We start from the raw sequence: 21620 nt of genomic DNA on the forward strand, positions 1-21620 counted from the left end.
GAGATTTCTCCTGCCTACCTTTTGAGTTTTCAAAGTCTAGAAAAACATCTGACCCAAAATTTAATTTTGGGATGACATTTTAAAGTTATTTGCAGGAGAATGTTGAGAGAGTTAAACTGCATGGTTGCCCTTAATCCACCATCTTGCAATTCAATTATTCTTTTAAACAATTTAGTGAAAAACGCCTCTAAAAATTTTACATGCCTTTTGATCCAGTAATACCATTATTAGTCATTTACTCCTAATGGGGTCAAAGACAGAAATAAAGGATGCACACACATTCTCATACAAATGCATACATACATACATACTATGTACATAAACATATAAGCTTTGTGACAACACAACAATGTAGGTATGCATCAATATTGAATTTGCTAAAATATGTGAATCAGAATAATATTATACTATAAAAGTGGCTAATATGAAGAATTTGAGAAACTAAAATTTATATGAACTGATCAATAAATTAAACAACTATTTATTAAGTTATTTGTGTGATTCTAGGTGCTGGGGACAAAAATTTAAAAAAATAAAAGGAGAGTAGGCATGGGGAAAAGCTAAAGAACTCTGTTTTGAACATGTTAATTTTAACATATTTATGGGTAAATCCAATTTGGAAAGTTTAATAGTTGTTCATATGGTACTGAAACTCAGGAAATTGCTTAGGTCAGGATATATAAATCTGAGAGTCATCAGGTTTGCCAGTCATCTGAGGTCATGCCATGACAAGTACATGTATTGGATTTCAGTGAGACAATGCTCTACTAAGTCACTAATTTTACTTTCTTCTCCAGAATCATCTAGGTCTAGTGAACAGATATGAATCAGGATGTCTAGAATTGGTCCTGGATTCAAGGAAATCAGGTTAAGTGACTTGTTCAAGGTCACACAGCTAGAAAGAGATAATTAAAAACATAAGACCAATAAAGGTGGTTGGGAAGGCAGAAGGAGCAAGGAAAAACTTTGGGTATATTCACAATTAAGGATCACAAGATGGATATTGATTCAATAGACTGAGGTGAGGAAAAAGTAATTATACTCAAAGGAGTTGAACCAAGAGAATAGTGCAAAGAGAGTTTGGAGGGTATAGAGTAAAATAAGCAGAATTAAGAAACTATGTTTATTGCAAAAATATAATGAAAAACAATGGTGAAAGACTTTGAAACTCTGATCAATAGAGTGAACTGTAGTAACCTCAGAAGATGGATGGTAAAGCATTTCTTGCTTTTTGAAAGAGATGTAGTTCAGAATGAGGCATGCATTTTCAGACATGGTAAATATGCTGATTTATTTTGCCTGACTATAATATTTATTATAAAGGTAGCACTACAGAGCAGTGATGAGGACTGGGGAGGAAGTGGGGATTGGGGAGAGATTTAGTGGAAAATGTCAGTGATCAGTTTTCAAAGGAAGAAATTCAAGCTCTCAATATGCTGCTCCAAATCACTAACAATTCAAGAAAGGAAAATTAAAACAACTCTGGTCTTCTATCTCAAACCCATCAGATCTGCAGAAATGAAAAAAGAAAAAAAAGAAAATGGCAAATGTTAAGAGAGCTGCAAGAAAATAGACACATTAATGTATAGTTAGGAGAGCTGTGAATTAGTCTAGTTATTCTGGAAAACTATTTGGGACAATGTCCCCCAGAGTTCCTAAACTATGCATACCCTTCAGCCTGGCAATATCCCAGAGATCCAAGAAAGAGGAAAATAATCCATATGTAGAAAACTATTTATGGAAATTCTTTTCTTGTGGTAGCAATGAACTGAAGCTAAGGGGAGTGGTATCAATGGAAGATTGTTTAAAAAATTCTGGTATTATATGAATGTAATAATACTATTGGGCTATAAGAAATGGCAAAAAGTCATGATTTCAGAATAATGTGGGAATGCTTTTATGAACTGATATATATTGGAATGAATAGAACCTAGAGAACAATTCATTGAATAACAACAACATTACAAAGTCAAACTGTAAAGAATCAAGAACTCTGAACAATGAAATGGTTTTCCTTTGTAGATCGTACCTTTCCATTGAGTAATTGTACTTTATTGATTTCTAATTGAAATTTTTTTTAGTTTGTGAACTTTAAACAAATATACCCCTTATTTTAGCTTTATTATCTCATCTCTAAGGGAGTTCCTTATCACTTAGGACAGCCCCATCTACTAATTGATTACAAAGAGAGTTCACAATCAGCATCAGTTATAGAAGATAAGGTAGTTGTGAAGAAAAATCTCAACTACTCCTGGGCAACAGACTGGAAAGGTTAAGCTAAATTCCTAAGAGGAAGAGAATATTCCCCATTTCATCTTTTGTCTTTAGTTTTGGACATGGCCAATGTGGAACCTTTTTCTTTTTTTGACTATGTATATTTGTTACAAGGGTCCTCCTAGTTGATGGGAGGAAAAGTAAATGCTTATTGATTTAAGTGTTAGTAATTATATATATATATATACATATATATATACATATATATATGTATATATGTGTGTGTATTATACACACAGAGATATTTATATGCAGAGAGAGAAAAACAGAGACAAACTCAGGGACAGAAAGGAAATCAATGACATCTTTTAAAATAATAAAAGAAAGTTGCAAAAAATAGCTTCGAATTATTAATTTTGACTTTAGAAACTAATTCCTTTGAAATAAAAACTATTTTAGATGTTATTACATCATTTACATTATATTATGTCCCTATTGAATCAATAATTTGATAGCTTAACAAAATTATTTTCAGGTATTTCAAATATTTTCAATATTTTCATTAGTACCTTTTATTATCTTTTTTATGTGAAATTTCATATAAGAGTTCTTCTTGCTTCCTATCAGAGATAGATGGGATCTTGGAATCTTATTGGCAAATATAGATCTGATAAGTTTTTTTTGCAACTAGTTCTTATTAGCTGTGGTTCTGTTAATTGACCATTCTGGAGTTTTCCTATGTTCCTTTCTGTTACTTACAGCCTGGCAAAGACCAGTGGAATTTCCACAGGGATACTTGTGGAGAAGGAAACATCATCTTTCCTTAACTAGAATCCACAACATTCCCCAAAGAAACTCATATTCATATACAAAGGAAGGTTTAGGCACAGTACAAGTCACTATAGGGGTAGAATTCTAAAGTATATTGTTATTTGCACAACCTCCTTCACTCTATATAAAGTTCTTTGGGGGAAAAAACAGGTAGGAGGTCAGTTAGTCAGAATTACCAGTAACAGCTGAGCTACTTGGGATCAGGTTTGGGGTAAGAAATGTGGCTAATTAGAGGGCACAGTTACAATTGTGCTATAAGGGAAGTTGTTTCCATCTTTCCACAGCTGCATCCCCAGATTTCAGAGTCCCTCATTTGGGGAAGGGAACTGTAGACATATAGCAGCTGTGAAGACTCCACATCACTGACAGTCTAAATCCCTGGAAAAAACTACATTTAAAAAAGATAAAATGGCAATCTTTCCAAATATTATTAAAATGATGAATGTCTAAAAATGAACAAAACCAAAAAATCTGAGTTCTTTCTTCACCTATAATGATAGAAAATTTCATGTTCCACTTTTTTCTTGATATAATGGTAAAATGAATGTTTTAAAGAAAACAGAGTAGTATAAGGTCTAGATTCCAAACATTTTCTATCAAGTAAAAGAGAAAAAAATTCATTTATATCAAATTGCTAATTTGCAAAGTACTTAGAAGATTGTTTATGAAGAATTGTTCCAATGGGCAAAAGATGATAGCTGTGAAAGTTCTTTGAAAGTTAAAAGTCCTATATAAATCTAATATATGATGTGTGCTAATGTTAAGTAGAAGTGATTAATTATTGGTATTATTGTTCCTGTCACTATTGTATTTTTCTTAAAGGGAAACTTTATTATTATAATGAATTAACAGTAACATTTTTAAAGTTTTCCCTCTTTGAGGGAAAATTTGTTTTTAAATTTCTCAGTCATTTTAGGAGAGAACCTAAGGAGGAATAGAAAACAGATTCAGTGTGAAAAAAGTCAGTAGAATAAATAGAGCATATTTTTTAGTTGCCATTCTTTTCAGGCCTTCCATCTTTTTAATTTAAGTTTTGAAAGCAATATAGTGTGCAATTTTTCTTTTTTTCAGTTAATCTTTAGGTATTACCTATTTTGATTTCAAAATAAAACTCTCTTTGGATTTCATAAGTAAATTAACTGATTAGAGACACTCTTTGTTGTGTTATGTCAGACTCTTCAAAACCTTATTTAGGGTTTTATTGCAATGGTTGCTTTTTTTTCTCCAACTCATTTTATAGATGAGGAAACTGAGGCAAATAGGGTTAAGTGACATGCCCAGGGTTACAGAGTTAGTAAAGTATCTGAGGCTAGATTTGAACTCAAGAAGATGAGTCTTCCTGAGTCTGGGCACTCTATCAACTGAGTCATCTAGTTGCCCAAAGATAGATCTTAAAGGCAACCTTTATGATTTTTGACCCATCTGACAAAATGACATGCTAGATAACACAAATACTTCCACTTATAATTTTTTAAATGATCATTTGTATATTTACTTCAGTTGGAGAACTTTTCTATCACAAGGATGCTTCAAAGACTTATATAGTATATCACAAAATATGACATATTATACAGCATAACAGAACTTCAAGGTACATGTATCTACAGATTCAAATCAATTCCACAAAATTCCTCTAGAAGTACATCACTGCTCTTTTATCAGAATTCCTAGGAAATTTCAGAGAATAACATTTTTATAAACATGAACTGGAAAAGACATAAAGTAAACTCACCTTCTTGATATGTTGGGTTATCATAATGAACTTCCAGAAGAACGTAGTTAGGATCTAATGGTGTACCCAGAGACAAGCCAACATGAGGAGGATATGAAAATCCCTAAGAATTGAGATTTATGTAAATCACTATATCATGTTCCCTAATGAAAGATTTATTTTTATTTTACAAAGAAATTCCAGAATTAACAAATTATTTAAAACCATAAAAAACAAAATTAAATGACTTGGTAAAATAATTATTTCCTATGCGTAAAGAAGAGAAAAAGTCATTTTCGTTTGTTTACTTTAGAGGTGAGGGTCAGGGACCATTATTTCACTGATGCAGGCAATTCTGAATGAGGGAACTACTACCAATTCAGATTAGTAATTATTTTGCTTCTTGGCATCTTAGAGAATTGCCTAGGAGAAATGGGAGGTTAAGTAACTAGTCTAATGTAACACAGCTTCTATGAGGAATAGGTGGGATTTATACCTAGGTCTTCCTGAACCCAAGACCCAGTTCTCTTTCAACTTTATGCACTGATTCACAAGACGAAGAGGACCAAGCATGTTAGAGACATCTTTCCTTAGAGATGCAGAGAGTGTTTGAACATTGATGACAATTTGAACTATTAATCCTACCTCTCCACCAATGGCCCAAGCAAAAACGACAGTTTCACAGGTCAGGAAAGCATCTGGCATGTTGGGGTGATAGCATTCATGTCCATAATCCAAAACACTCTCATTAAAATTGTTACTGCAGTGGTAGAGGAGAATGTGGTGTATTAGGCTTTCATGGCCTTTCTGTATTACTGGTTCAACCTGTAGAAAAGGAAAATGGGATTGTGAAAAATAGAATTTTGATACAGCACAAGTCAAATGATAGATTTTCAAGATTTACAAATGTTGAGACTAATTTGTTTTTAACCAATGTTGTATTAAACTATAATGTGATTATTTGTAAATATAGGATAGTGAAAGGAGCATTGGATTTAGACTGAGGAGACCTGGGTTCATGTTCAGTATGTTTTTATTGTGTGACAATGAGAAAAATCACTTCTCTGAGATTTAGTGTTCTCATTTGTATAATAAAAACAATGAAATTTATATTCGCCTCCCCCACAGGATTGTTGTAAAGAGAATGCCTTCTAAATTTTAAAATGCTATAGAAATGTGGGTTGCTATTTACTTCACAAGGAATTTGGTATTGGGTAGATGATGATGATAATAATACAATGACGATTACTATTTGTGCAAGAATATAGACTTAAAAATCTTTTTTTTTGTTTTCCCCCCTTAAGTACTAACAGTACCTCTACTATTATTTCTTAACAAAGGAAAAACAATGTTTACTTAGTCAAGTCATACTTCTAAAATTAGCAGCATTAAAACAGAATCCAGGAAAGGAAAAATCAGGTCTAAAAAATGGTCTTAAATGCCTCTTAATATGCCCACTTTGGGCATAATTTTCAAGTGTTAAGTGATTAATATGCTCTACAGAGGATTAAATATGTAGCTTTTAGTTCAAATCTGTAGGACACGTCATTACTTCTCAGACCCTGCCTTTGGATATAATCTATGTCCTGGCCTCAGAATATGATAGGTTCTGACTTGTGAAATTACATTCAGACAGATATAGGAAACACTGACATACCATACTTTTCCAGGGTTCTGCATTGAAGAAATTATACAAAAATTATATAAGAAAATATTTAAGAGTGGAGGGAAGAATGCTCCACACCCCCATAATTGATTCATTGTAAATCTGTATTTGATTCTGTTGCTTGTGCTAACAAAAACATATGCAACTTTTCAAATAGTGTTTTACAGATAAATAATGCTTAGCAGTTTTACAGATAAAGGATGCTTAACAATGAAGTTCCCTAGTTTCCCAAGAACTTCTTGAATAGGACTCAACCAGGATAAAAAGAGGATAGAGAACATAATGCCTGTGATTATATCTTTTGTTTGAGTCATGAGACTGTTTTACTTTAAATTGTTTATTCCATTGTTATTCTCCAAATTACCCTCTAGCTTGCCCACAAATAACATTTTTTCAGTTAATATCATAAAATGACATTTGCTCAAATTCTTTAATTCATGTATATGTTGGTGTTTGATTGTTATCCTTTGTTCTTAAAGAGAACCAATTTACATTGCTAATACTAGAGTCAAGGTTTAATGTGTCTAACTGTGACTGATAAGACCAATCAATCCAGTCTTGGAAGGTTCTACCACAAATTGAGCATAAATAGTCTATATGAATATTTGAAGTGGCACTGTATCTAAATTTGTGCATCTCATGTTTCTTTTAAGCTACTGCATTCTCCTTTACTCAAAGTATACTGCTGGGGTGGCTAGGTGGCACAGTGGATAAAGCACTGGCCCTGGAGTCAGGAGTACCTGGGTTCAAATATGGTCTCAGACACTTAATAATTACTTAGCTGTGTGGCCTTGGGCAAGCCACATAACCCCATTTGCCTTCCAAAAACCTAAAAAAAAGTATACTGCCTTTTTTGTACGTCAAGTTAGCCACAAAATATTCACACATGGAGAAGCACTCTAATCAGTTATCACTAAATCTTCTGGTAGTTATTTTGCCTTGGGGCTACTACTTTTTGTTGAATGTAAATATTTGTCTTGGAAATGAAGTCCATGATAAGCACTCTGTGCCACACATTGACTTTGTCATTCATGTTCTGCCTCTTCTCTTCATAATGACATAAACTATTAAATACTAATGTTTGCTGTGAAGATGCATCCACAAAATTTATTGCATTTCAGTAAATGGAAGACATTGTTGGTGATGAGAAAGTCATGAGATGCAAAGATCATCAATAGTAAGTGACCATTGTTGTAGTTGTTTCTAAGTCCATTCCTCCCAAAGATTCCTTGCCATGTCTACTAGCCTATGCCTACTCTTATATTAAAGTCACTCAGAATTATAAACTTGTCCTCTTTCAGCACATTGATAATGAGAAACTCCAGGTCATTGAATTCATAAAATTATTCTTTGTCTTCATCAGGATTCATCAAAGTGGCAGAATACACAGTGATGATGGTGGCATGGTGCTTTCTTGCAAGTAGCAATTGCATTGAAATGAGCCTATCATTCACTGCTTTTGGTAGGTGCACAAGTTTGTTGTCTGAATTAGTTTTGATTGCAAAACCTATATCAGATTTACAGAACTCTCCTTCAGAAATGCACAAGAAAAATGTACAACCATCTTCAAATTCAGAAGTTGGCTTTCATATGCTGCCTTTTTTTCTACTCAGGGCTATTATTCAGAAACAATTCTTGCTAAGTTCTCTTGTTCCAAGAGTTGTTTTGTGTTTCAGGTCTACTGGATTTCATGTTGTCCAGAGGCATACATTCTATTTATCGATGACAAGTGAATATATATAATTTGTCTTTGGACCACAGGATCAACCACAGGAATCACTGACTGCCATAGTAAGCAGGTCAGGGATCTATAAAGGAGACAATTTTTAGGCTTATCTTTTCTAGTCCCTTCCTTACAGCAGGAAGTGAATGCAGTTCTTAAAAGGCTGTTCCAAAACCAGGTGGTTGCAGAATCCCACTACTATTTCTAGTGAGAAGATGATTCTATGGCCTAGGCTCTGTTTCATCACTTTCCTGTCACCACAGGATTTTGAGATAGTTGGAAATGGTAAAATGGTGTGGGTGATGGCTTTTAGATTAATGCATAAAATAGATCTGAATGAGGCAAAGTTATGTGAAATGATTGACATCATTCTTTTCCAGAGTCATACAAATAAACACATAGGCAAACATAAATAGACATATATATATATACATATACATATCTATTTTTTGAAACTTTTGCTATCTTTTATGTTTTAAACCATGAGGCCAAAGGCCATTTTTTATGACTCCTAAGAGGCAGCATAGTGAATTAGCTAAAAGGACTATTAGGGAACTGAGTTCAAGTCTGTTTCCTGACATAAAATATGTCTTTGATTACAGCAAAGCACTTAACCTTTCAACTCTTGCTGTTTTTCTTCATTTTCAGTTTTATCTGACACTTCATGACCCCATTTGATACCCAATTTATAAATAAATATCTTGGGTAAAATACTAGAGTGATTTGGCATTTCCTTCTCCAGTTCATTTTATAGTTTATAGTTTATAGTCACACAGCTAGGAAGTATCTAAAGCCAGATTTGGCCTTAGATGAATGTCCCTGACTCCAGGGCCTGAACTCTATCTGTTATACCACCTAGCTGCCTCATCAATACTCTGGGCAATTTTAAAAGACAGAATAGTTATAGGTTAGGTGTTAATGTAAACTGATGTAAAAAGTTTTGACAACATAAGTTCCTATGCAAAAATTTCACGTCTGGAACAAATTTGGGATAGAAGAGGAAGTATCATAGTTTTTGCATGCATAATCCATAAAATAGGAACCAAGGAAGAAAATAACACAATTTATAAACAAATATTTGAGAGTATAATACTAATTTAAAGGAGAACAGGTAAGACTAAAATGTAGGGGAAAAGAAATGGGACTCTCTACAGGACAAAGAGTAAAAGCTCCTTATGGTAAGGACTATATAAAAATATAGTTATTATGAGATGGTTCCACTCTAGAATGAAAAAAAGAAAAGCAAAATATCTAGGAGTTAGACTTCTAGAGTATGAGGGCACATTAATTATATTCATTAAATTATGATAACTAATGTTATTTAGTATGTCTATAATAATTTAATATTTATTTTACACTTATTATCTCATTTTATGATCACCATCCCACCATCTTGTCTGCCACTGGAATCATCTCAAAGATGCTTTCAGTGTTGATTCAGAGAATGAGTTCCCGTTCCAATACTTTTACTCAGTTACAAAAAGTTGTCATTGAAACCACTTGTGAAATAATACAAAGTTCATTAACCATAGAAACATAAAATTAGGTTATCTACTTTTTCAGCATCATTTTTTCTTAATTCCATCAAATACTATGGGAAGAAAGATAAAATAATACACAATATCTATGTGACTCTAATTCATTTGCTTTTCACAATTTTTGGAGATAGGTTTTATGAATAATATTATTATCTGCTTTTTTTTAAGATGAGGAACCTGAGGTTTGGAAAAACTAAGTGCTTGCCTAGTATCACATAACTAGTAAGTGATGAAGGGCACATTTCAAACCCAAGTATTCCTTATTTTAAGCCCATTGATCTATTTATAATAGTATACTGAATAAATATCGCTATAAAAATATCAAAAAGTTGGTTGAATGAGATGAATTCTTCAAAATCTTGCAAAGAATAATAAAACTATGACAAGAAAAAGTATACAAGTGAATTGTGAAAAAGTGAATTGATATTCTAATATTAGAAATGACTATCCTATTTTACTTTGACATATCGACACGATGAGAGAAGAGATGAAGGGAACGGAGCAAAGGAGGGAGAAAAAGGAAAGAAAGAAGGTAAAATGTGACAAAAAGAGACAGAAAAGGGAGGAAAAGAGGCAGAGAAGAAGGAAGTAAGGAGTTAAGGAGGGAAGGAGGGAGCAAGGGAGGAAGGTAGGAAGGAAGAAAGGGAGAGTGGGAGGGAAGGAGGGAAGGAAGGATAGAAAGAGGGAGGACAGAGGGAAGAGAAAGGAGGGAATAGAGAAAGGAAAGAAAGAATAAAGAGAGGAGAGAAGAAAGAAGGCTAGAACTTTTGTTGAATTAGTTACTTAATCCTAGGGTGGGGAGGCGGAAGTTGTAATGTTAGGTCTTGGCTCACACCCCAACCTTCATGTATGCCTTCAAGGTGATTAGAAGCTACAGGAAGTGTCTACTTGAATTGTTGGCTACCTGTTAGTAACAGAAACAGAGGAAAAACCTTCTGTCTGACAAATGTAGCCTGGAGGAAAAACAAGAGAGAAATTTAAAAAGAAAATAACTCAGATGAAGGAGGATCTTCTAAAGAATCATGAGACCATTCTTTTTGGAAGTTTCCATAGTTTAAGTTTTTGTCATCCTTCAGATTATACTCTACTAATCTGTTTAGTTTCTGTCTTATTGGAAAACACTGTTAATTATCCCCAGTATAGGCAAAAGAGAAATTAGTGTTACAGGTCATCAAAATATCACCTGAGCAAGGTTTCAGCCTGTGTTATACAACAAAAACATCCCAGTGAGCTCCTAAGAAGGTGAGACCAAGAACTAATAGGTAGGAAAGGAACAAAAGTACAGAGTGAACATGTCCATCAATATTTTCTTTGTCCATCTTTTTTTTCAGGTGAAAATGTTTTGCTCGCATCCTTCCATCTTTCTTCTTTTACTCTGTGTCCTCCCCTTAACACAGCTGTTAACATCACTCTTTTTTTAACTCAGAGTTCTTTAATATCAATTAATCAACCAACGAGAGCTTATGAAGTACTCTCCCTGACCAAGCCAGATGGCAGAGCTACAAAGACAAAAATCAGGGGTGGCTAGGTGACGTAGTGGATAAAGCACTGGCCCTGGAGTCAGGAGTACCTAGGTTCAAATCTGGTCTCAGACACTTAATAATTACCCCATTTGCCTTTCAAAAACCTTAAAAAAAGACAAAAATCAAACAATCCTTGCCCTCAAAAAGCACCAGGAAGACACTTTGTGTACATAAATAAACAAAAGCAAAATAAATTCAAATTTATTTCAGGCAGGAGGGGCACTAGTTGTTGGGAAAATTAGGAATGGTTTCATTGAGCTGAATTTTGAAAGAAAAAAAATTTAAAGAAAAAGAAAAATTTACTTCTGAGAAGTAAAATAAGGAAGCATTATCTTTCAGGCCCAGTGACAGATATTTCAAAGGGGATGTGAGGATAGAAAGTGAACTGGAACATGTATCCTAGCTGTCATACCTACCTCCAAAATCTCATCAGGTCCTAATTAGTAATACTGTGACTGTAGGAATAGCAGAAAGTAAGGGAAGAGGTGGGTATTCAAGAGTAAAAAAGAAGAAACAGGGAAAAATACATACCCAATGCTGGATAGAGTTTGGCCACCATATATATTACATATCATGAAACCTGGAAGGGCTTTGATAGATCAAGCAGCACAACACTTATTGATGTACTGACCAGTTCAATGCTCTGTCCATTGTACCATATTGAATGTGCTGTTAGAAAACAAGCTGTTTTGGCTATAATGACCATTGGATCCATCCAATCTGCAGTTGCATAAACTTCCCCCTGCCTCCCAGTCCAATACAATTTGGCTAAAATACTTGAAATAGCTAATCTCATCACGAGTTCTAATACCAACACACCATTCACAAAACAGTTATCCAATCATGTAATAAACAATATTGATCATAAACTGCTAAATGATGACAGAATCTTAACAATGCTGACTTTTGAACTTGAACTATGCACAAATGTCTAAGGTGTTCAAAACCAAATTTCTAAACCCTGGGACAAACTTGAGACATCAAAGGGCAGTGAGAATTCCTTCAAACTTAAAACCAATAAATATTTTCAGAATACATACTATAGAAAGGGTTATGGGAAATGTTTCTTCTGTCTCTGCTACTGAACGAAGGGCATTCTTGTCAAAACATGGAAAGTGCCTGCCTGCTGTTCAGTGCCTCAGCACCTGCTGTGTGCATGGTCATTACTTCAAAAAGAACTTCTCTTCAAAACCATGGGACATCAACAAAGTTTGGAATCTACATCCTTTTGGGAACTCCAACTCATCAGTTACCTAAACAATAACACTTACTGAAACAAGCATGTTTTGTTCACCAGCCCCATCTCCACTTATACTTTCAAAACCAATTTTAAAATGTGTAAACTTGCCTCTGTGCTATGGGCTTGTTTTTATGGGAAAACAGATTTATGCAAGAAGAAAGTGTTATTTTCTTGCATAACAAAGACTTGTTTAAACAAGTTAAAAGATTTTGCTTCTTTTTAAAAAAATGTTATGTACAACTTTTTATTTTCCAAATTTTGTATGAAAGAAAAATTCCTCCTTCACTTGCCCTTGTATAGCAAACACTGGGAAAAATAGGAAGGCATTTACAATTTCCTTTCCAATTATTTATCCCAGTGCAACCCGTTTAAGATGTAGCGCTTGCTTGTTGAAACTTGAGCAGAACTCAGATCTCCTAAAACAACTTCCAACTCAATAAATTAACATTTAAAGAGAAAGCTGTTTGGCGGTGTGTGGAATCTGCAATTAGGCATAATTTTCCCCTTTTATTCCCTTACCTCCTTTTCTTATTAGCACCCCATTTTTCAATATATATTTAATCATCTGCTAAATCTTGCCACTCTTTCCTTCACAACTTATTTCACCTTTTACTCCTTCCCACTCACAAAGATGTGACCTAAGTTCAAGCCTACATTACTTCTCATCTAGATTATTGCAAGAGCCTCCTTAAAAGTGATCTCCTAGCCTCTAGTCTCTCACCACTGCAAACCATCCTTTACCATGCTGCCAAAGAAATATTCCTTACATGCACATCAGATCATGTGACCTTCTTATCCAACCAATTCCAATGACTTGCTTTTGTATCTAAAATAAAATATAAAGTTTTCTGCTTAGTTTTGTAAAGCCATGCACGAACTGGATTTCTCCAGTCTTTCTAGCTTCATTACTACCCCCAAACAAATTCTTCAATCCAGCCAAACTGGTCTTCTCTCTGTTCATCGCACACAATACTTTCTTCTTCCATGCCTTTTCATTGGCAGTCCCATATTTCTGGAAAGTATTATCTCTTTACCTCCATTTCATTGAGACCCTCTCTTCCTTGAAAAAGAACTCAAACATTATCTACAACACAGGCATTTTTCTGATCCTTCTAATTCCTAATACCATCCTTCCCAAACTACTTTGTATTTGTTGATATTTAATCACTTTATGATACATGCTAGATATTTGTTTATTATACCACCCCAGTCCTAATGAATATAATCTCCTTTGGAATAGGGATTATTTCATTTTTTGTATTTATATTCCCAGGGTCAGGAACAGACCTTGGCTTGTAATACTCAATAAATAACTGTTGACTGACTGAATTTTTTAGTTCGAATTTTGTTTTTTATTTCCTTTTCATTTCCTCATCCCTCTGTCAAACTTCCCAATTTTCTCCTGATAGAATGACTTTGTTTACAATCACTCAGGCTCCCATTTCTTCTCTCTACTCTTTCCTCTCCTTCAGAATAATCACTTATAAATTCCCATATATTCAATCTTCACAACACCTCTTTAATCTATCTATTTATCTTCATTGACATTGCCTTTGCCCTAATTCATACTCTGATTAATAAACATTTATTAAGCACTTAATGTGCCAAGCACTGTGCTAAATTTTAAGGATGCAAAAAAAGGCAAGAGGTAGTCCCTGCCTTCAAGGATTTTATAATCTATTGGATAAGGACTGTGGCAATAGTTCTTAACTAATTTCCCTAATGTCTTCATCCATCTCTAACCTCTAAACAACTGGCAAATTAATATTCCTAAAGCATCCTTTGTCACATTTCTAATCAATATTTTTCAGTGGTTTCCTATGGTCTCTAGAATAAAATGACCAGGCATTTAAATTCTTTTATAATCTGAACATTTTCTACTTTTTTCAGTATTTTTTCACATTACCTTCCTTCCTGAACTTTTTATTCCAGAAAATCTTGCCTGCTAACTCTTCCTCATAAATGATATTTCAACTCCACCTGGACATTAGCAATACACTCCTTCCTCACTTCTAACTTGTAATGTTTTGAGTTTCCCTCAAAGCCTAGCTCAAGTACCTTCTCCTATATTGGTCTTTCCTGGTAAAAATGGTCTGTTGTTACTATTATTTCTCTCCCTCTTCTACCACTTTGTATTTTTACATAATGTGTACTTATTATGGTCATACCACTCATCCCCCAGTAGAGTGTAAGGAATTTGAGAGAAGGGACTGGTTGGTTTTTGTTTGTTTTTGTATCTCAGGCATTTAGTAAAAGCTTAATAAATATTTGTTGAATTGAGTTGAAATTCGTAGAATTCAATAGTCAATTGACTTTTAGTTTTCATATTAAAAACTTCTTTATCAGATTATTTCTAATCTAATTTGGATGCATGAGTAGGTATTCTAAGTAATTGCTATGTCAGAGTGATTTTAGTTCATGGAATACTAAAAATATTTCATCAATTTTCTGATATCCAAAATTAAACAATTAGTCATTTTTACCTTTGTTTAATGTCAAATATTAAACTGAGTAACTGAGTTGTTCTCAGATATATATATATATATATATATATATATATATATATATATATATATATATGTTCTGGAAAATGTCATCTATATTACAGCTTAGAGGTCCTTCATTTCAGAACCCATATCAGGTAGGAGAAGAGAGAAGGTGTAGCAAGCAAGTCTTAACAAGCTATTCCTGAGGCTAAGAAACAATTTGTTGAGACAGATTTCAGACACATTGGATCCCTGCACTATCACCAATCAAACACTGTTTTCCTAACCTAGCTGTATATGAATATCCTTGGCTTAGGACCTGTTGTTCCTGGATTAAAACAGCATTCTCTTGCCCATTTCCCTAGATTTGTTTTCTTTTTGGATTTCTAACTTTGATTTCAGAAATGTTTTAAATTTATGCTCTTGAACTTTGGGCACAGTAATGTTGATCTACTATCCTCTCAAAGGAACAAGGGTCTGACAATTTTGTCTTATAAGAAAAACAACCCCCCACCAATTATTGGAATGAATTATTTGCTTCCCTGCAGGTCCTCCAGCTGGAGTCTGTGGAACCTTAACCCCAATGTTAGGTTTTACCAAAAAAAAACAAAACAAAAACAAAACAAAAACAAGCAAAAAACTCTGTTCTTAGTTGAATTTATTGGTTTATAAGGATCTAAAATTTTTCTGTCAATGTTTGTTGAAATGAATTGACTTCTTTTGGTTTTGTTCAGTTATTTTCTAGGTATCTTTAATTGCATATTTATTTCTTTAATCATCCTTTCTATTTTGTTACCATAAGTTTTCAGAAATCTAAATTTTCCTCTAACAAATATTTTATTGTTTTCTTATTGTTAATATTATAATTAAAGGAATAAATTACTGTTTCTATGATTTGTTTCTGAACCATGAAGTATTCAGGATATTTTTAATTAACATTCATTAAGTACTGATCTTTTGTCACTATTTCATTAATTTACAAGTTTAATTGCTTTATGACATATAAAAGATATGATTTTTCTTCTGTTTTTACTTTTGCCTGAGATTCTCATATAACATAGCTTATGTTTAATTTTCTAAGATCATCAGGGATGCTGAAAAATTTTATATATTTGTAATATTCTCATTAAGAAATTACCACTGGGAAAAAAATAAATTACTATCAGCTTTTAAGATCTGTTTCTGAACAATCTATTCAGTATTGTTTTCCTTATTTAATCTTTCTTTTGGATTCATAAAACTGAGGTAATACTATTAGAAATTCCTATAATTTATATACTATTATCTATGTATATTTAAAGTTCTAACTTTATCTTTTCAGAACTTACATGTCATTTGCTATGCATGTGTGACTATATGTGTTTATGTATATACCCATGTACATATACTTGTGTATATGTATTGTGTACATAGGTTTTATTATATGCTAAATATTGTTTAAGATGTATTTATAATCTATTTCTTTCAAAATTATCATTTTTATTGTATCTGAAAATCTTGATTTTTTTGAAGTCACCTAAAGTATATTAAATTTTGTTTTTTCCATTCACTTCTACAGAACAAGCATATGTATATTTTCATGAATGCAAAAACTGTCAGTGATTTATTCATGTTTCTACATTCTTTTTTCCATTGAGAAATTGAATCCATTTACATCTATAAAAATAATTGTTATGCTTGTATTTTCTTCCAATTAACTTTTTTATATTTGCACAAAGTCTCTGTGTTTGTTTTTCTTATGCTATCTATATTTCTTAACTCTGTCCACTTCCTCCAGGTGATATGATAGTTCATAGAAATTCTTGTTAGATAAAGAGAAAAGAAGATCGAGGTTAGAGGATCTATAAGAAGACTAGTTAGGACTTAAAAGGAAAGAGAGTTTTTCAGTTTCTCCTTCTTGGACACACTATCAATAAATAGTCACAGAATAAGGAAGTGGGGTGTACAGATTTATCAGTGGAAGGGGAAAGTATTGGCAAGATGAAGAAATTCTGGGGGGGGGGGCAGATAGGTGGTGTAGTGGATAGAGCACCAGCCCTGGAGTCAGGAGTACCTGAGTTCAAATCTGGCCTCAGACATTTAATACTTACCTAGCTGTGTGGCCTTGGGCAAGCCGCTTAACCCCATTGCCTTGCAAAAACAAAAAAAAAAAAAAAGATGAAGAAATTCTGTGTTGGGGAGGGGGGGAAGTATAGTGACAGGTTTCTGAAAGTGACATTAGTGGTGGAGGGTGGGTTTAAACAATTCAGGACAGCTTCATGTAGATTATAATTTTCAGGACCCTTGTCCACTAGTGGGGAGGGTGCATAGCTTTGAGAAAAATGGAAAGGGAGATAGAATGCTTTGATATCCCATAAACAGATGAGAGAAAAAAATGAACAGAAGTAGGACCTGAAAATTGAGTTTATAGACCTACTATCTTCATTCATTTAATCTAAAGTATATTTATTCTACTTACAGTAAAGTCCATTATTTCAATGGTATTCCATGGAACTCAGTGCCCTTTGAATTTATTAAATTCACAGGAAGAATCTCTTTCTCAATTAAATAATTTTTTATTTTAAACATACATATGTAAAAAGTATGTGCTTTTTATCAGTCATCAAAACTGCTTGGTATTGGCTAAGAAATAGAGTGGTGGACCAGTGGAATAGACTAGGTATAAAAGCAGGAGATGATTATAGTAATCTGCTGTTTGATAAACCCAAAGAGTCTGACCATTGGGATAAAAACTCCCTCTTTGATAAAAATTGCTGGGATAATTGGAAGTTAGAATGGAAGAAACTTAGATTAGACCAACACCTCACACCCTTTACCAAGATAAGATCCAAATGGTTAAAGGACATAGACATAAAAAACAATACTATAAGCAAATTAGAAGACAAGGACTAGTCTACCTGTCAGATCTATGGAAAGGGGAACAGTTTATGACTAAGGAAGAGTTGGAGAACATCAACAAAAACCAATTAGATGATTTCGATTACATTAAATTAAAAAGCTTTTGCACAGATAAAACCCATGTAACCAAGATCAAAAGAAATGTAGTAAATTGGGAAACGATCTTTACAACTAATGATTCTGAGAAAGGACTCATTTCTAAAATATACAAGAGAACTGAGTCATATTTTTAAAACAAAAAGCCATTCCCCAATTGACAAATGGTCAAAGGATATGCAAAGGCAATTTACAGATGAGGAGATCAAAGTAATCCATAGGAATATGAAAAAATGCTCTAAATCATTAATTATTAGAGAAATGCAAATTAAAGCTTCTCTGAGGTACCACCTCACACCTCACAGATTGGCCAGTATGCCCAGGAAGGATAATGATCATTGTTGGAAGGGATGTGGGAAATCTGGGACACTGTTACACTGTTGGTGGAGCTGTGAACTCATCCAACCCTTCTGGAGAGCTATTTGGAGCTATGCCCAAAGGGCAACAAAAATGTGCATACCCTTTGACCCAGCAATACCACTACTGGGTCTATACCCTGAAGAGATGAGGAAAAAGGGTAAAAACATTACTTGTACAAAAATATTTATAGCAGCCCTGTTTGTGGTGGCAAAGAATTGGAAATCCAGTAAATGTCCTTCATTTGGGGAATGGTTTAGCAAACTGTGGTATATGTATGTCATGGAACACTATTGTTCTATTAGAAACCAGGAGGGACGGGATTTCAGGGAAACCTGGAGGGATTTGCATGAACTGATGATGAGTGAGATGAGCAGAACCAGAAAAACACTGTATATATCTTAACAGCAACATGGGAGTGATGTTCAACCTTGAAGGACTTGCTCATTCCATCAGTGCAACAACTGGGAACAATTTGGGGCTGTCTGTGAAGGAGAGTGCCATCTGTATCCAGATAAGGAGCTGTGGAGTTTGAACAAAGTGCAAGGACTATTCCCTTTAATTTAGAAAAAAAAAACCATATCTTATTGTCTGATCTTGTTACCTCTTAGACTTCTCTTCTCTTTAAGGATATGATTTCTCTCTCATCACACCCAATTTAGATCAAGGTGCAACATGGAAACAAAGTAAAGACTGACAGAGGGCTTTCTGTGGGGGGGAGGGGGGAGGGAAGCAAGATTGGGGAAAAATTGTAAAACTCAAATAATATATTTAATAAAAATAAATTTAAAAATAAAAAAACAAAAACAAAAAAGTATGCGCTTTTTTAGCCAACCTAGTTATTACAACTGAATAATTGAAAATGTGCTTGATATGCCCACAGAATTTTTATGTGATTTCAATGAGTTTAGATGGATATTCATGTACTTCCCAAAGATATTATATCATATTTCAATCTATACATATAAGCACTAAAATTTGTATATTTTGGCAACTTGTTCACTTTAAACAACTTTTTAGCATGAGTAGAGAGGTACTTTGGACATTCTTTTCAACAAAAACTGGAGTTCACAGATGGAATTGCAGTGAACTAGATCGAGTTTAGTGAAAGAGGAACTGTCCCTTCTTTCTAGCTCTAGCCTGAAATGAATTTTCTGTCAATTGACCAATAAGCATCCAGTGCTCATGATTAGCAATATAACTTGATAAACAGAAATGTTGGGGGACACAGAAATTCGACATGCCTTTTTTTCAAAAGACATTTACTCAAAATTTATATGTAAATTAATTTTTTGTAAATTAAATTGTTTAAAATGTACCAAGAACTTACTACTTTAAAAAATATCTTCTGTGAATCTCTTTATAAATATGAATAAGCATTCCACATTTAACCAGGTTTATAAGACTCAATTTTCAAGTACTCAAACAGGCACACACAGGGCATCTTCTTTGCTTGATAAAGTAGCTTTCCTCAAGCAATTTCCAAAATTTCCTAAGTCTCAATCTATCTGCCCCCCAAAATCTATTTTATATTTGTAAATTTAATACCAAAATGAACTGTTATACCTTTTCGTAATTGTTGATAACTTTATTGTCCCTTGTTTGTACTTGATTTTCCTCTACACGTTGGTCCCATTGGCATGTGTAATTAAGAGTATAGGCAGAAAATGTCTTAGGGAAATTATATTAGTCTTAATATTCAGTATGAATTGCTGTAGAGAAAGATTGTTGTTAGAAAGACAGAGAGGTGCATAGTGTAATAATTTTAGGCTAAAATTGCTCTCTTGAGGTCATTAGTACTAAATTAGTGTTGGAAATTAGGTAACAAAAGGGTCGATGATAATTATGAGAACAACTTGATCATTTTGGAACTAGATGAAATGTCTGATCCAAAAAGTAATTATTAATAATTCTTAGTCTAACTGGAAAATTTACAATTTCATTTTCCAATTGGAGACATTTTTTAAAAATGAAAACAATTTTTCAAGGTAGATTCAAAAGTATAATTGATCTTTTTTCTTATTGTAAAAATCTTTCTTTTATTTATAGAAACACAGAATTTCAAGACTGGAAAGAATCTCAGTGTCAAACACTGGATTAAATGCTAGGGGTAATTATTTTGAAAGTGTCAGGGTTATAGGGAGAGTTGTCACCATCCTCAAGGAACTCACATTCTAATGAGAGGGTGGAAAAAGTATGTAAATAATTTTGTAGAGATAAGTACAGTGTAGATGGAAGGTAATTTCAGGAGGAAGGAACTAGCAAGGGAGTTGAGGGGGAAAAACTAGAAAGACTCCTATAAAAGATGGATTTTGAAGTGTAAAAGTCAGAAAAGCCATTTATCTTAACCAATGTGTAGGAGAGAAAGAACTCCCTATAAAATGTGTTCAAGTGATAATCAGTCTTTGCTTGAAGACTTCACATAATGAGGAAACCTATACTTTCAAGATTACATTGTATTTTCAAATAACTCGTACAATTACAAGATGTTCCTATAAGCCCAAATTCTCCTCTGTTCAACTTCAACTCTCTACCCTTAGTTTTGTCCTCTAGAATTAAGATCAAGATCCTTCCATATGATAGCTCTTCATATTCAGGAATAAGGCAATCATATTCCTCTTAAGTCTTCTCTCCTCCAGGCTAAATAAATTTAATTCCTTCAATCAGTCTCAATATAGTATGAATATGTGACCTTTCAACATTTATCTTGTTGTCATCTGAATATTCCCCAGCTTATCAATGTGCTATCTTCTATTTCCAGAAGAAAACACAATGCTCCAGATGTTGCTTGAACCCATGGACAGAGTGCATTAGGACTTAAACACCTATATTCCTATATGCCTCTCTATAAAGAAACCAAAATTTGTATTAAATTTGTCGTCTACCATCTTATATATTGCTGATTCACATTGAAATTTCATTTTAGTAAGAACCCCAGACCTTTTTCATACAAACTCTTGCCTAATCATGATGCTTCCATTCTATACCTCTGAGGTTGATTTTTTAATCCAAATATGACTTCTCATTTATCTTTATTCAATTTTATCCTCATAGATTTGTCTCAATAGTTTGAAATCATTACTAGCATCTAATATGTTAATAAGCCTTCTCATTTTTATGCTATATGTAAGTTTGATAACTATACTTTCTGTTCCTTCAGCCAATTTACTGATAAAAACAGTAGAAACCCATGTAAAGATGCCTGCAGAATTGAGTTTCAAAGGTGATGTTAATTACTCTGAATCTGTATAATTAACCAGTTTTAAATCAATTTCTTTTTTCATCCTTATCTAGTCCAACCTTTGCCTTATACCTGGATTACTACACTAATTACTTC

The 21620-nt window shown here is 33.5% G+C and overlaps 1 protein-coding gene across 2 annotated transcripts in view; it reads right to left on the reverse strand.

The window, feature by feature from the left end:
• MOXD1 (monooxygenase DBH like 1) overlaps positions 1–21620 on the reverse strand; it is a 119265-nt gene that overhangs the window by 52906 nt on the left and 44739 nt on the right. For both annotated transcript variants that reach the window (XM_074187604.1, XM_074187605.1), the window contains exons 5-6: positions 5402–5581; positions 4778–4880 (exon numbers count right to left, since the gene is read on the reverse strand). In XM_074187604.1, the coding sequence (XP_074043705.1) occupies positions 4778–4880; positions 5402–5581 (283 nt within the window). The remainder of the gene's footprint in view (positions 1–4777; positions 4881–5401; positions 5582–21620) is intronic.

The sequence above is a fragment of the Macrotis lagotis genome, chromosome 5, assembly GCF_037893015.1.
Source record: "Macrotis lagotis isolate mMagLag1 chromosome 5, bilby.v1.9.chrom.fasta, whole genome shotgun sequence".
NCBI lineage: Eukaryota > Metazoa > Chordata > Mammalia > Peramelemorphia > Peramelidae > Macrotis > Macrotis lagotis.